This window comes from Carassius carassius, chromosome 41 (genome assembly GCF_963082965.1).
Source record: "Carassius carassius chromosome 41, fCarCar2.1, whole genome shotgun sequence".
Classification (NCBI taxonomy): Eukaryota; Metazoa; Chordata; class Actinopteri; order Cypriniformes; family Cyprinidae; genus Carassius; species Carassius carassius.
Window position 1 is genome coordinate 7888028 of NC_081795.1, and position 16632 is coordinate 7904659.

Consider the following 16632-nt stretch of genomic DNA (forward strand, 5'->3'; position numbering starts at 1 on the left):
ATTGATTTTCTTAGTTTAGTGGAAACAAAAGATTTTTGTACAACAACATCAATAGTGTTTGTGGAGAAATAATATTTTTATTCATAATAGTTAGGATTAGGGTTCATTTTTATTATTTGTTAATGTCATTCTCTTTATTTCATGATCAAAAAAATTTAAAATAAAAAATGGTTTGTTTCATTCTCTTACCATGGATATTGACTGTAATTTAGTTATAACTGCAGATCTGATGACTTTTAATTGAGGATATAGAATCAGAAATACTCTAATCATTCATTGACAATATACAAATCCTCAGATCTGGTATATATATCCCACATTTATTAATTTATTTTATTTTAGCTTATTAATACACACATGAAAAAGAGTAGGAATAAGTACATTATAAAAAGATAAAACATTTATTTAAATATGTTTTTAATGCCTTCACAACAAGTAAAAATGTAATATTTTCACCAAAAGATGATGTGGTAAAATAATATTTTGACATTATTTTTATGATACAGTTGTTTAGTAAATGTTATTTTATTAATTATTAATTAATTATATGAATTATTTATAATTAGTCTCAGTTTAACAAGACTGAAATGTACAGTTAAACAACACCAAGAGACTTTTTTCAATTATTACTTTTTTATGTATAATTATTATTATTTTCTGCTGTTTTTAACATCAGACGTATTTTTACCTGGGCTAACTTTGTGACTTTTCCAAACCATAAAGAAAGCTATTCTAATATCTTTAGTTTTCATTCCATATATGACTGGATTGACAGTCGGAAGGACTGTGTAAATCATCAAACCACAAATCCTCTGAGCACTGGAAGAGATGCTGGGGATCCGATATGATAATATAGCAACAGTTGTCACTATTTCAAAGAGGAAAAATGTAGCGATCTGGGCTATACATGTATTTAGAGCCTTAACTTTTGAATCAGCATGTGTTTGTTTTATACATGTGATGAGAATATGCGTATAAGAGAACAGCTGGACAGAGATACTGCTCACCTGCATAAATGCTGTTATAAATAAACCATAAATATTGTTCACAGTAAAATCCCTTTCACATGAAAGCAAAAGCAAAGATGGGTTGTCACAGTACACATTGGAAATAAAAGACTTGCATTTTTCCATTCTAGAGTGAAGAGAAAACAACACTAGTATTAAAGCAAAGTCAACGCCCCATGCCAGCACTATGATTCCACATATTTTGCAAGGAGTCATGATAGAATTATATCTGAGCGGGTTGCATATTGCTATATACCGGTCTACAGACATGGCTGCCAGTAAAAAAGGTATTGAACCTCCATACAAATGTAGCAGAAAAGCCTGAAGAACACATGTAGGGTAATATACATCATTTGTTTCTGTTAAAATGTCCACAAGAACCCTGGGCAGAGCAGAAGTGATTCCAATTAAATCAGTTAGAGGGAGGCTGAAGAGGATGTAGAACATTGGCTTGTGAAGGCTTCTCTGAGTGATTATCAGGCCAAGAATGGCTCCATTACAGAGTACAGAGAACACATAGATCAGAACTCCAGCCAAGAACACTGGATACAATGCTTTGGGATGGATATCAAATTGAGCAATTTTAAGGTTGAATGTGAAAGTGGGATTTGAAAGATTCACAGCCATTAAAAACCTTGATGGAAAACAAAAAATAAAATTTAACCCTAGAGAATTTAATATAAATGGTCATGTATCAAGTTTTGTAAATCTGACCACATGCTTAACCACACAGATTAAGTAACAATAAGTCTTACCTTAGTTCACTTACTGATTTTAAATTGTATGACAGGAATACACTAGCTATATGCACCACTATAGACTATGGTGCAGCATCGCCTTTAATACAGAACAAAACATAGTAGTGGGACTTGACTATGACACCAGATGATGCAATGTATGTGTCTAAATGAACACAAGATGTTCACTGTATTTCAACAGATGTCAGTTGAATTTGCCATTTTAGAATAGTGGAGCTTAAACAGCCATGAAACCCTAAAACACATTTTTGGAGATGTTAACAGATATATGTTGCACATTTTTCAAATAAATGATACCACACATTATTTAAAACACTAATGGCTGGAATACACGACATAATATTTACTCAGATTTTTGGAGTTGATTCTAGCTGCTAAAGTCTGCAGTCAAAGTTGAAAAGTATTTCACAGAAAATCGCATAATGTATGATGGGCATAGATGTCACGCTGTCTAGTCTCTGTTTCCCTGGGTGTCCACTAGTGGGCTTACTTCCCCTTAGGCACTTCACCGTAGGCACTAGAATTCCTCTAGTCTGGTCCTGTCTTCACAGTAATTGCACTCCTGTTAATTGCACCAGGTGCAGTCACTTGATTGTCATTAGCCTCCTTATAAATACCTGTCTTTCCCTGTTGTTTGTATGGAGTCCTTACCCTTCGTGTATGCAGCTTTCTCATCATCCGAGTTTCCCCTTCATCTTCTCGTCTCCCGCGAATGACACTAACCTCTCGTCTTCCGAGTTCTCTTTCCGGTTCCCTATTTGTTAATTTGTTTTGTTTATTTTTTGGACTGTCTGTTTGGCTTTGACCTCTGCTTTTATTGACAACGATTTGGATTACCCCTTGAATAAATACCAGCGATTGGATCTCGCTCTCTCCCTGTGTCTCTCTGCTGTGCGAATCGTCACAGAAGGACTCCATCACTACAGAGATCCAGCGGTATGTCTATCCCAATTTCCTCCCCAGCCACCAAGCGGGAGAGGAATTACTTTGAGGTTCCTCGCCTGGTCATGTTCCGTGGGACCAGGGGAGGTCGCAAAGGAGTGAGTGGTCGAGAGGAGGTCCGACATCACTCTCCCATGAGAGGAACCTGACTCAACTCAACCTGAGTCAGGGCTAGAACCTTCCAGAGTCAGGGCTAGTTCCTGTTGACCATCCAGAGTCGAGTCACGTTCCAGTTGATCCTCCAGAATCAAGTCAGATTCCTGTTGACCTTCCAGAGTCGAATCAGGTGCCCGTTGACTTTCCAGAGTTGAGTCAGGTTCCGGTTGACCCTCCAGAGTCAAGTCAGGTGCTCGTGGACCCTCCAGAGTCGAGTCAGGTGCTCATGGACCCTCCAGAGTCAGGGTTAGTCACCACTGACCTTCCAGAGTCAGGGCTAGTTCCTGTTGACCTTCCAGAGTCGAGTCAGATGCCCGTTGGATTTCCAGAGTCGAGTCAGGTGCTCGTGGACCCTCCAGAGTCGAGTCAGGTGCTCGTGGACCCTCCAGAGTCGAGTCAGGTGCTCGTGGACCCTCCAGAGTCGAGTCAGGTGCTCAGGAACCCTCCAGAGTCAGGGTTAGTCACCGTTGACCTGCCAGAGTCAGGGTTAGTCACCTTTGACCTTCCAGAGTCAGGGCTAATCACCGTTGACCTTCCAGAGTTAAGCCAAGTCACTGGTGACCTTCAAGGACAGAGCCAAGTCACTGGTGACCTTCAAGGACAGAGTCAAGTCACTGGCGACCTTCAAGGACAGAGTCAAGTCACTGGCGACCTTCAAGGACAGAGTCAAGTCACTGGCGACCTTCAAGGACAGAGTCAAGTCACTGGTGACCTTCAAGGACAGAGTCAAGTCACTGGTGATCTTCAAGGACAGAGTCAAGTCACTGGTGATCTTCAAGGACAGAGTCAAGTCACTGGTGATCTTCAAGGACCAAGTCAAGTCACTGGTGATCTTCAAGGACCAAGTGACCAAGTCACGTGATGTCCTTCATGGACTTATGTTTTTGTGTTTTTGTTTTTTATGTCTGTCTTCCTCCTATGGACCTGGCCCTCCGTCCGTCCCCCTGATCCTCCACCGGTCCACCTCCCTCCTGGGTTTCTAGTCTGTGTCTGTCGTTCCGTTTCCCTCTAAGGACCTGGCCCTCCGTCCCTCCCCCTGATCCTCCGCTGGTCTACCACCCTCCTGGACTCCTTGTTTTGTGTTGCACTTCTCTTGTCTTTGTTTCCCCATTTTACCTGGTTGTCTTGTCTCTGTTTCCCCATTCTACCTGGTCCTCTTGTCTCTGTTTTACCATTTTATCTGGCCCTCCGTCCCTCCCCCTAGTCCTCCTCCGCTCCACCTCCCTCCTGGTCTCTTTGTCTGTTTGGTTTTCCCTTGGGTTCGGGTGGAGCATCTGGCAGCTGCTCCGTGGAGGAGGGGGTAATGTCACGCTGTCTAGTCTCTGTTTCCCTGGGTGTCCACTAGTTCCCTGGGTGTCCACCAAGTGCAGTCACTTGATTGTCATTAGCCTCCTTATAAATACCTGTCTTTCCCTGTTGTTTGTATGGAGTCCTTACCCTTCGTGTATGCAGCTTTCTCGTCATCCGGGTTTCCCCTTCATCTTCTCATCTCCCGAGATTGACCCTAACCTCTCGTCTTCCGAGTTCCCTTTCCTGTTCCCTATTTTTTTAAGTTTGTGATCGGAATGACTAAAAATCTGCTAATGTGTGATCAGCAATTAGTGCATGATTTTTTCGCTGTTACTGTTTACAAAGTCGTCAAGTGCATGGTGCCAAGTCCAGACTTAAAGGGGGAAATAATTTGTTTTATTTTATTTTTTTGTTATTTCCTTCTTCCAGTTTAAAAACCAAAACTGAAGCAGCATCACAAAATGTCAATGTTTGAAGATTTTTCATGGACGTATATCCTCTAGTTTAGAGCTAGTAGATTAGACATAAGCCCATAAGTAGTGGTAATTACTGGGAAACCACTGAATCGTCGGCATGTGAGACACAGCATAGGCCCCCTTACAGCTAACTCTGGGATTATTACATCAAGAATCCATCTGTCTCTTGGTCCTGGAGGTTTCCACGGCAGACATCATTGTGGGTTGTCCGTCTTTGGCTGGTGCAGCAGAACTCAATTCTATCCTGGTCGATGGGAGAAATCCGCCGGTGTGGTTACCAATTTTTTCCAGAATGCTTCCCAAATCATCCAGTTCCTCCGGAAAAGACCCCTGAAACCCTCACAGTCAACATCACTTTTATTGAAAGCCCCCTTGAGAAGCGCTCAGTAGAAATACCCCCATGTTATAAAGAATTCCATGATGTATTCTGTTCCCAAAAGGCATCCCAACTACCACCCCACCGTCCCTGGGATTGTGTGATTGATCTGATTCCAGATGAACCAATGCCCCATGATAAAATGTATCCTCTCTCACTACCTGAACAGAAGGCCATGGTGGAGTATTTGAAAGAAGCACTCAAGCAAGGTTACATTGTCCCATCCAGCTCCCCTGCCGCATCAAATTTCTTACTCGTGGTGAAAAATGCTTGCGACCCTGCATTGACTACCCGGCACTAAACAAGATCACAATTAATTTCCGTTATCCTCTTCTCCTCATCCCAGCTGCTCTGGAACAACTCTGTGGAGCCACTATCTTCACAAAGCTTGACCTCAGCAGTGCGTATAACATCATCCGAATCCACAAGGGAGATGAATGGAACACAGCATTTGTGACCCCTACTGGCCACTATGAATACCGGGTAATGCCGTATGACCTTGTCAATGCACCCTCAGTATTTCAGGACTTCATGGATGAGGTCTTCCAGGAGTACCTTCACCACTTCCTCATTGTATATATCGATGATATCCTCATTTACTCCCGGAGCTTGGCTGAACATCGCCAGCACGTCTGAGCAGTCCTTGAATGGCTGAGACAATTTCAACTCTTCCTAAAAGCCGAGAAATGTACGTTCCATCAGTCCTCAGTCCACTTCCTAGGCATCCACATGGACGAGGGAAAGAGAGAGGCGATCTCATCCTGGCCAGTACCTACCACCATTAAAGAACTCCAACGCTTTCTGGGCTTTGCCAATTTCTACCGCCATTTCATATGGAATTACAGCACCATCACCAGCCCTATAACAAACCTCCTTCGAGGCAAGACCAAGTCTCTGTCCTGGACCTCAGCTGCCACTAAAGCCTTCGCCACCCTTAAGAGAGCATTCACCAGCAATCAACATCTTGTTCATCCTAACCTAGAGCTTCCTTTCATGGTAGAAGTGGATGCCTTGACGACAGGAGTGGGAGCAGTTTTCTCCCAGCGGCAGGGGACCCCACCTTGCGCTGCGCCTTGCGTCGCATTGCGCCGAGTGTAGGATAGGGCCCTATGTTGAGTGCTCTATTCACGCACTCAGAGCAGTTCTTTGGAAGCTTTGGAAGCCACTCTAAAGGGCTGCCGTTACGAAGCGGCGGCTATCTTGCTGGATAGTGGATGCTATAGCCTTGGCTCATGCCTCAGCAAGCATGCAGTGCCCTGTACTGTAGGTATGAGGGACAACTCCACCAGAGGTAATAGAGATAATAGACTATTGGACATAATTAAATACAGATTTGTTGGAAAAAAAATTTAAAACTAAGTCAGTGATTCTGATAGTGTTTAAGCCAGCAGAGAAGGTTTTGCTGGCGTTGACATCCTACCACTGCATCCTAATAAGTAGTGTAACTATTTCATTTACATTATTAAATTAATGTAACTGACTACATTTGATTACTTTTAATGATTGTTTTCAACTGTTAATTATTTTCAAGCAATTAAACCTGCCAGGCCTTACATTACAGCACTCAGCACTGATTCCTGACAGATTTTTTTTTTAATCTTTAAAAATCAAGTTGGATTAAGATATAAAAAATTTATTTTAAAGCACAGTCACCACAAAATCAGACTTTACCACTTCTTTTTACTTTGAGATTGTTCTGTGGTTAAATTCAGATTTAAAACCATAACAAGATATAGTTTTATAGCTATGATACTGCTTTTGAAATCAAATCTTTGCATAGAAAATATGTCAGAAAACACTGACATCTAACAATGCCTTTGGTAAAAAAAAAAAAAGTTTAAATAAAGCTCATACACAAACCCAAATAGAGAGAAAAAAAACTTTTTCGAATAAGCATGTGTCCTATTCTGTGTCCTAAACTCATAAAACATTGATGTCTCATATTTTAGAGCTGTCAATGCATTTTGTGAAAGTGTGTGTGTGTGAGTGTTTGTGACATATCAGGACAAAACTTTGTATAATGACATGGGTATGACACAGGTATTACAAGGAGAGGGTGGCTTATGAGGACATATTTTTTCAAAACGCTTATAAACCATACAGAATGAGTTTTTTTGAGAAAGTTGAAATGCACAAAGTTTCCTGTGAGGACTAGGGTTAGGTGTAGGGCCATAGAATACACAGTTTGTATAGTATAAAAACCATTACGCCTATGGGATGTCCCCACTTTTCACAAAAACAAACATTGTTGTGTGTGTGTGTGTGTGTGTGTGTGTGTGTGTGTGTGTGTGTGTGTGTGTGTGTGTGTGTGTGTGTGTGTGTGTGTGTGTGTGTGTGTGTGTGTGTGTGAATATTCAGATTCAGATAAGTAACTAATTTAATTAAACATTGTTTTTCTCAGGAATTGTAACAGACTACTGTTACATTTATTTTATAATTAAATTACATAACTCTGTTACATCTAACTTGTCTGCTAAATTCAGGTCTCATGCTTAGCTCATGATTACAGGACCCCTCAGTATGGGCGCTCCAGGGCATGGCCTGTTCTCTACTTTCTTATAGCATGACGCTATATGATGTGTTCCCCATAGCATTAAAGCTGACACAATGCTCATTCCCTTATCTCAGGGAACCGAGGTTACATTAGTAACTGTTGTGTAAATGCCCAAAATGGTACCTAAATTAACTGGTTTTATCCAAGTTAAAAATATTATTTAATATCACCAAATCTATCAAATACATTAATTTACACGAATAAAACTAATTTATCAGATAATCAGATAGAAGTGTGGATGTTTCCAGAACACAAAGCACTGTATAATTCACTGCACTTAAAATATGTAAAAAATCGCTAGTCTAAAAAATACACTGCATACACTTTTGATGGTCTTCTCTTGGAGGTCTAACCATGCAATTTAAGACAACAGACTTTGGATGGTCAAAATTGTGATTACATTTCTTCATTGTAATTCATTGTAACAAAACATTCACTGGTACTTTAAATTCACTGTACTAATAATAACATTTGCACATGCATGTGTTTATTGGTCCACTGGGACTTTTAGTAGGCCAGTGTTAATCTGATTGATGAGTCCTGGGGGGATTTCATTAATGGCATCCATTTGATTTTGTTATATATAATAAACAACTTGATAATTACAGTTATTTACAGACGCCAGGACACATTTCTCAATACTTAGATCACTTTTGCAAAACTCTTCACACAGTGAGCACAACAGAAGTCTATTTGGGCTAAACTGAGGATCGATTATCATTGCTTTGGCACAAAATGCATTCAATGACTACATCTCTCAAATTTCATGAATTATTTTCTCACTCAGACACAACAACTGCCAAAACTCTTTGTACGTACAAGTCAATTTGCACATGCTTACATACTGTTTTCAAAACTGTTACAGTTTTTTACGATTGTTTACACACTAAAATTAAAATTTCCACACAATTAGCAAAATTTTACTCCAATGAGCAAAACACCTCCACAGATTTGCACAACATTACACACAATGTCTGCTTCACCCTTTTTGCAAAACATTACACACAGTGATTTGTAAAACTCTACACACATTTTCACACCTTAGACACAGATAAGGATTGTGAGGTTACTTCCTTGTAATTACAAAGCACCGGATTGCCAATTACCACACTAATGAACGAATTGGATAAACACATCTACCAGGTGTGGAAGCACACATGTGCTAATTTGAAAACGCAGCACTCAGGTGTGCTATAAAAGGCAGCAGGTGAGTTCACCTGTCTTCAACAAAAATGGAAGGAGTTAGAAGAAGAAGAAGAGTGAGAATGAGAGGGGGAGCTCAAAGAGGAGATGAAGGCGGTAGAGGTAGAGGAAGAGGAGAAGGAGGTAGAAGAAGAGGCATAGGTAGAGGAGAAGAAGGTAGAGGAAGAGGCATAGGTAGAGGAGAAGAAGGTAGAGGAAGAGGAGAAGGAGGTAGAGGAAGAGGAGAAGGAGGTAGAGGAAGACACCTAGGTAGAGGAAGAGGTAGAGAAGGACTTGAAGAGGTGATAGAACCTGAACAAAGAAGACGAGGACCAAATTTGACTCGAGAAATCCGTGCAACACTTATTGACCATGTTATCAACCATGGACTGACACTGATGGAAGCTGGACAAAGAGTTCAACCAAATCTCAGCAGAAATACTGTTGCGTCAGTAATTCGGACATTTCATCGAGAAAACAGGTAAGCTAACCACACAGTATACATTGAAACTGAAGCTTGTATAATCAATATTGTTTACTGTGACATTTGACAGTAGGCTGCATATATATATATATATATATATATATATATATTTATTTATTTTTATCTTTTTTTTTTTTTTTTACATAGGATTGAGGGTCGAGGACACCAAGGTGGAAGGGGCCCTATGTTTAGTTGTGCACAAGAGGCCGCCATTGTGAACATAGTTTTGGCCAATAATTGTATCAGGCTACGAGAAATCCAAGCCAATATCATCAATGATGACAATATTTTCAATAACATCCAACGAGTCTCTCTGTCAACATTAGGTCGAATCCTAAAGAAAAATCAAATATACATGAAGCAACTGTATCGGGTACCATTTATACCGGGTACCAAAAAAAATACTGTGCTATAGATATTGAATAGCATCCTATTTTCTTTAATGTGTTTTAGAGAGTCTTGCAAATGGATGCTGCTGAAATTCAACATTAATTTATATATGTGGATGAGGCTGGATTTAACCTTGCAAAAACAAGAAGAAGAGGGAGAAATGTAATTGGGCACAGGGCAATAACCAATGTGCCAGGGCAGCGAGGGGGTAACATCACCCTTTGCGCTGCTATCACACAAAATGGGGTCCTCCACCACCATGCAAATCTGGGACCCTATAATGCAAATCTGATACTTGCATTTCTTGACCGATTGCATGAGATTGTCACAGCATTACACCAAGTGGACCAGATGCGGTACATTGTCGTTTGGGACAATGTCTCTTTCATTGGGCTGCTCTGGTCCAGAACTGGTTCCATGATCACCCTGATTTTGAAGTTTTATACCTTCCCCCATACTCCCCCTTCCTGAATCCTATAGAATAATTTTTTTCAGCGTGGTGGTGGAAGGTATATGACCTGCGGCCTTATGACCGTTTGCCCCTCATTCAGGCCATGGAACAGGCATGTGATCTTATTGAAGCAGCTTCAGTGCAGGGGTGGATTCGTCACACAAGGCGATTCTTCCAACGGTGCCTTGCCAATGAAGACATAGCCTGTAATGTGGATGAAATCTTATGGCCTGATCCAGCCAGACGGAGAGATGGATAGTTACAGTATTCTTGTTGCTTTTACAGTAGTTTTCTTTCATTTCTGTTTACTTTTACTTTACTTTTCTTCAGAGTCAAAGTGTATGTACTGTAATTCATGCAGTAATTTTTATTTGTCTATAGATTTTATTTGTTTACAGTAATTGATATCATTGTTGGTTGATTACTGTAACTGATTATGGTAAGAAATACTGTAAGTATTGAAATAAATACTTGAAATATTCAGTCTGCAGCATCAAGTGTTGTGCAGTGCTTGGTAAGGTTATAGTAGGCCTACAGTATTTGTCTACATTTTCCTTATATCTCAAAACAAATCATGAATAATGTTGTGAGTTTCTCACTATTTTTTGTCACCCAAATTATCTCTTACATACAATAAGAATGTCTGGCCAAAAATCTATTTTTTTTTTTTTTTTTACAAATGTGTTTTTTATTTATCACAGCAGTGTGAAACTGGCTGCAATAGTGTATGATCATTGATGACTGTGTTGGTTAAATGAAAACAAATAGCATTTTCACAAATATGTGTATATGTTTTGACTGAAGTGTGTCATTTTGCAAACAATCTAGTAATTTTGCTAATTGATTGTGGTGTTTGGATAATTGTGATTATATTTTGACAAAAAGAACTCTGTTTTCAAAATTGCGTGTAAACAATTGAAAAAAACTGTAAACTTATGTTCAAAACAATAACATAATACAAAACTGAATAAGACAGCAATTTGCTACATTTCTACAGTAATATTTGAATGAAATATATTTTAAATCTTAAAATTAAATGCTATAATAACAATTGGACAATTAGTAGATTAGCATTACTATTGTATCTGTATCAGTGGATGGTGTGTATACAATTTCTTCTATTTTGGAATTACTCAGTGCAAAAAAATAAAAATAAATAAACGACTGTGACGAGTAGGGCGGGGCCGAGGGATGTGGGAACACGAGTGAGGCCGGTGGAGTGATTGGGAAATCAGCGACACCTGCGACCCACCACCGGTCTCGAGTCCCACATAGGAGATGGAAGGATATAAAACTGGAGCGACGACAGCGAAGGACTAGAGAAGTCCAGGCCTGGTCCTCTCTCGTCCTTCACTGTTGTCATTCCAGTTTTATATCCTTCCATCTTCCGTGGGCCTCGAGACCGGCGGGTCGAACAGGTGTAGTTCATCTCCAATCACTCCACCGGCCTCGCTCCCACGTCCCTCGGCCCCGCCCCACTCGTCACAACGACATAAAATATTGACAAATTCTGCATCATGTCTGATTCATTCCAGTAACATATATTGCAGTGAATTATAAACAGAGATGTGTCCTTGTTTTACACAAGAAAACATTGTATAATGCTACATGTTGTTAGTGTTTTTTAGGTCATTGTTTTGTGGGTGACAAACTGTGTCTGTCGGCTGTCAACCTTTGCTAGTGTTCTGGAAGAATGAGTTGATTTGAGACCTGAATAAAGTGTTTTGGTAATTGTAGTGCATTTTGAATGTGAAATGAACTGCTTTGCCAAGATGAAAGTTGGTTAGGAGAACTGTGTGAAGAGTTTTGCAAAAGTGACCTAAGTATTGAGAAACCAATTGTTTGCTTAATTGTAGACACACCAATCAGGTGTATAAGCACTATAAAAAGCAGCAGGTGAGTTCATCTGTCTTCAAGCACAATGGAAAGAGTCAGAGAAAGAGTAAGACGAGGAGGAGAACGAGGAGAAGAACGTGGAGCAGGACAACGAGGAAGGGGAGGAAGAGGAATCAACAGAGGAGGAATCAACAGAGGAAGAGATGGAGGTCATGCTGGAGGAGGAGGAGGAGGAGGAGGAGGAGGAGGAGGAAGAGGAAGAGGATGAAGAGGAAGACAAGAAGGTGCTCAAAGAGGACTGAATCTGACGAATGAGATCCGCGCAACACTGGTTGACCACGTTGACCACTGGACTGCGAGTACAGCCAAATCTAAGCCGATACACAGTGGCAAGTGGGATAAGAACATTTCGACTGGAAAATAGGTATTGTAAAAATATCATCATATCAAAAACATCTGCACGGTTTCAGTAATTGCTTACAGTACTGTATTCTATGCACTATATCAGCATCTGTTACCTTTTCCTGTGAAATTACTGTACTATTGTATACTGTTTTTTTTTTTTTTTCTACATAGGATTGAGGGTCAGGAACGACAAGGGGGAAGGCCTCCTATGTTCACAGAACAGCAAGAGAGGGAGATAGTAAACATGGTTTTAGCCAACAATGCTATAACACTCAATCAGCTCCAAGCTAACATTGTCAATAACCACGTCAGTTTCAACAATATCCATCAGGTCTCAAAAAAAAAAAACATATTCAAATGAAGCAAATTTATCGAGTGCCTTTCGAGCGCAATTCCGAAAGGGTGAAACGACTGCGGCATGATTATGCAGAGGTATGTACTCACTTTAGCAGTGTGATCTTGCATACTGTCTCATATCTTTTACTGTACTGTAATATGTATACTAGATCTACACTGAACTACACAATTTTGCCTGACACTGTTCTTCAGAGAGTTTTACAAATGGATGGAGAGGAGATCCAGCATGAGTTAATTTACGTAGATGAGGCTGGGTTCCACCTGGCAAGAACACGAAGGAGGGGAAGAAACATCATTGGCCACAGGGCTATAGTCAACGTCCCAGGGCAACGTGGGGGTAATATAACACTCTGTGCAGCCATTACACAGAATGGGGTCCTCCACCGCCATGCCCATATGGGCCCTTACAACACAGCACTCATACTTCCATTCTTGGACCAATTGCACAACATAACCGCAGCAAATCAAATCGATCATATGCAATACATTGTTGTCTGGGACAATGTGTCTTTCCACCGCTCTGCTCTGGTTCAGGACTGGTTTCAGCAACATCCACATTTCACCGTCCTATATCTTCCACCATACTCTCCATACCTCAACCCTATAGAAGAGTTTTTCTCGGCATGGCGGTGGAAGGCATATGATCTCCATCTCCAGGCTGAGGTACCCCTCATCCAAGCCATGGAGGAGGCTTGTGACCAGATGGAGGTAGCAGCAATACAAGGATGGATTCGCCATTCAAGACGTTTCTTTCCAAGGTGTCTTGCTAATGACAACATTGCCTGCGATGTTGCTGAAATTCTCTGGCCAGATCCAGCTAAGCAAAGAGACAATGTCTAGTGTTTTTTTTTTTTGTTTTGTTTTTTTTTTTACAGTAAACTTGCAGTACAATATGTAAAGTGACATTTTTGTTATGAATCTCCATGTCAACATTTTGGGCGTGTTGAGAAATGAGTTTCTTCAGTCTGCAACATTGGTCTTGTGTTTTGTTTGGTGAATTTACAATATATTTGTACTTTGTTGATGGTAGCCTACTCTAATCATAGGGAAGTAGAAGTGCTAAAAGTGTTTTAGGTTTATCACAGCAGAGTGTAACTCGTGCAAACAGAGTATAGTAATGTGAAATGTGTGTTTCATATGGTAACAAAGTGTGGTTTTTAAACTGAAGTGTATACTTTTTACAAGAGTGTTTAATTATGCAAAGGATCTGTAGTGTTTTGTTAATTGGGTGTGTGGTTGTGCTTATTGTGTGTAGTGTTTTGAAAACACAGGTTTTGTTTTGAAAATCGTGCTTAAGCAATCCAAAAAAACTGTAATTGTCCAATTGTTATTATAGCATTTAATTTTAAGATTTAAAATATATTTCATTCAAATATTACTGTAGAAATGTAGCAAATTGCTGTCTTATTCAGTTTTGTATTATGTTATTGTTTTGAACATAAGTTTAACAGTTTTGAAAACAGTATGTAAGCATGTGCAAATTCCAAATTGTACAAAGAGTTTTGGCAGTTGTTGTGTCTGAGTGAGAAAATAATTCATAAAATTTGAGAGATGTAGTCATCGAATGCATTTTGTGCCAAAGCATTGATAATTGATCCTCAGTTTAGCCCAAATAGACTTCTGTTGTGCTCACTGTGTGAAGAGTTTTGCAAAAGTGACCTAAGTATTGAGAAATGTGTCCTAGCGTCTGTAAAAAAAACTGTAAGATTTCAGCAGATTCCTGCAGAAGATTTCTCTTCCCTTCAAATTATATTTTCAATTGAATGTGACCGTTACTTTAAAGAAATGATGTGTTATTATTTGAAGTTTGGATATCAATGGACAGAAGCAGGCAGAACAAGGATTATCTCAACTTTTAATTTTTTTGTCTTTTTACATAGAAAAATAAAGAAACACTGAACCACACTGAAGTGACAAATAAGAAAACTAAAAAATGAACAAACAAAAAAATCATTTTCACAATGTTCTATGGTCTTTATACAGTAGCACACAGGACACCAAATGTATCATTACATTACATCTATTTTGTCATTACACATATGCTTCTCTGTGTAGGTTTATGTTAGATATATCTTGTAAACCTACTGCATCTGAAGATTGTATATACAGAAAGTATCATAAAATGATAGGTCCTGACATTTGCCTAATGATAATTTATGTTTGTCAGAAAATGCCATTTATGATAGCAGACCAAAATGACATAATGCACTTCTGCATTCTCTATTATAAGAATTTAAGTAGGCATGAAATTTGGAACAAAATAAAACTTTTTGTCCTTTTAATCCTTGTTCTTGTCCTATGTCCTTTTGTCCAGTAAATGAAAAAAATACCTTATTTAGGCAAAATAAATATAGTATTTATTTTTCATTCTGTTTAAAAGTTTACACCTCTGGCTCTTAATGCATTGTTTTTCCCTCCGGAGCATCAGTGATCTTTTGAACCTTTTGTAATAATTCCACCAGTTGTCCTCGGTGTGAAAAGATGGATCTCAAAATCATAGAGTCATTGTTGGAAAAGGTTCAAATACATAAAATATGCTGGAAAACCAAAAAAATTGTGGGACTGGAAGGATTTTTCTGAAGAATAAAGGCAGTTTAACTGTTCGGGACGAACAAGGGACTCATGAACAACTATCACAAAACAAAACAGCTTTGGATCATCCAAATATGAAATATGAATAATATGAAATACCTATCCTGGCATATATTTACTGGGCCACTGTGACTTAAAAAAACAACACCAGACCATTTCATCACCTTAAAATGTCTCATTGATGAGACCTGTGGGAGAATCTATTAATGGCCCCTAGTTTTGTTTTGCCACTTATAATAAATCCTTTGATAATAAACCTGCACCAGTTATCCAACTCCCTAACTGCAAACACTGTTTCTAATAAAACCCTGGGGATCTGTGTCAAAGACCCTTATACTTGCAAGTGTTATTCTTAACTGAACTTAACTGAGACTTTCTCACCAAGAAAACAGATTTTACAATTTTGCTTTAATTAAATATTTCTATCATGAACTAAGACATATCATTGTCACATCACAGGCTTCAGTTCACAAATTTGTTTGCACTGAGAATGCAAGAACAAATTTAGTGAGAGTCTGAGATAGACTGAACTATGATTCTGTATCATTAACCTATTTTACTGTGCATTATTATGAACGTTTTCTTTCTATAACAGTCTGATTCACTTTATATATTTCTTAGTACATTAGCAAAGAGCTCCCTGACCTTGATTTGGGAGTGTCAAATTAGTTAGATACATGAAATGTGCCATAATGAGAGACACAAGTCTAAAGGAATACAGAATTCTTTAGATTTATGTCAAGGTATACCATGAAAACATGCACGGACCCTACTGGGACTAAAGATCAGAGGGGAAACATATTAATTAAGTCTTTAAATCATTGGTCAAGGGAAAGCTGCTGTGAATTGATTAAGACTGTTGAGACCAAGGGCCTGAATCGAGTTAAGTGAATTAAGCCTCGGGTCACTTTAAATGTTGCCCCTACTGGTAGAGTCTGTAACTACTAACTACACCTTCACATCTGCGCCCAAAAAGCATCTTTTTATATTGACACCAATTAGAAATAGCCATGTACATGTGTGTGTTTCATTTGTCACTAGTTTTTGGAGTGGTTTCATAGTGACAGTGTAAAACTAACTTTTCTATGTTTTTCCTGTCTGCTGTAAAGAGTCACATGCTTGGTTCAAAAGATGAAGTAAAAAGATCTCTGCAACTGAGTTAGATAGGAATGCAAACAAATTGCCCTGTCAAAGTGATCAGACCTCTATGAGAGGAGCTAATTGTTTCTCAATGTTGAAAGTCATGTGTATTTCTGAGTGCTGTATGTAGACCTGTAAACAGTCTTATTTTATGGAATTACTTATTGTATCATCTGCTGCACTATTTTCAGCAGTCCTTTTGAGTGTATTAGAGTCCAGGGAACACATTAACTGGC

General features: G+C 39.2%; 1 protein-coding gene across 1 annotated transcript; it reads right to left on the minus strand.

Moving 5' to 3' along the window:
- Positions 1-650: 650 nt before the first annotated feature.
- Positions 651-1634, minus strand: LOC132123397 (putative gustatory receptor clone PTE01). Its single transcript, XM_059533986.1, has one exon. It carries the CDS (start codon positions 1632-1634, stop codon positions 651-653), a length of 984 nt encoding a protein of 327 aa, XP_059389969.1.
- Between the last annotated feature and the right edge of the window lie 14998 nt (positions 1635-16632).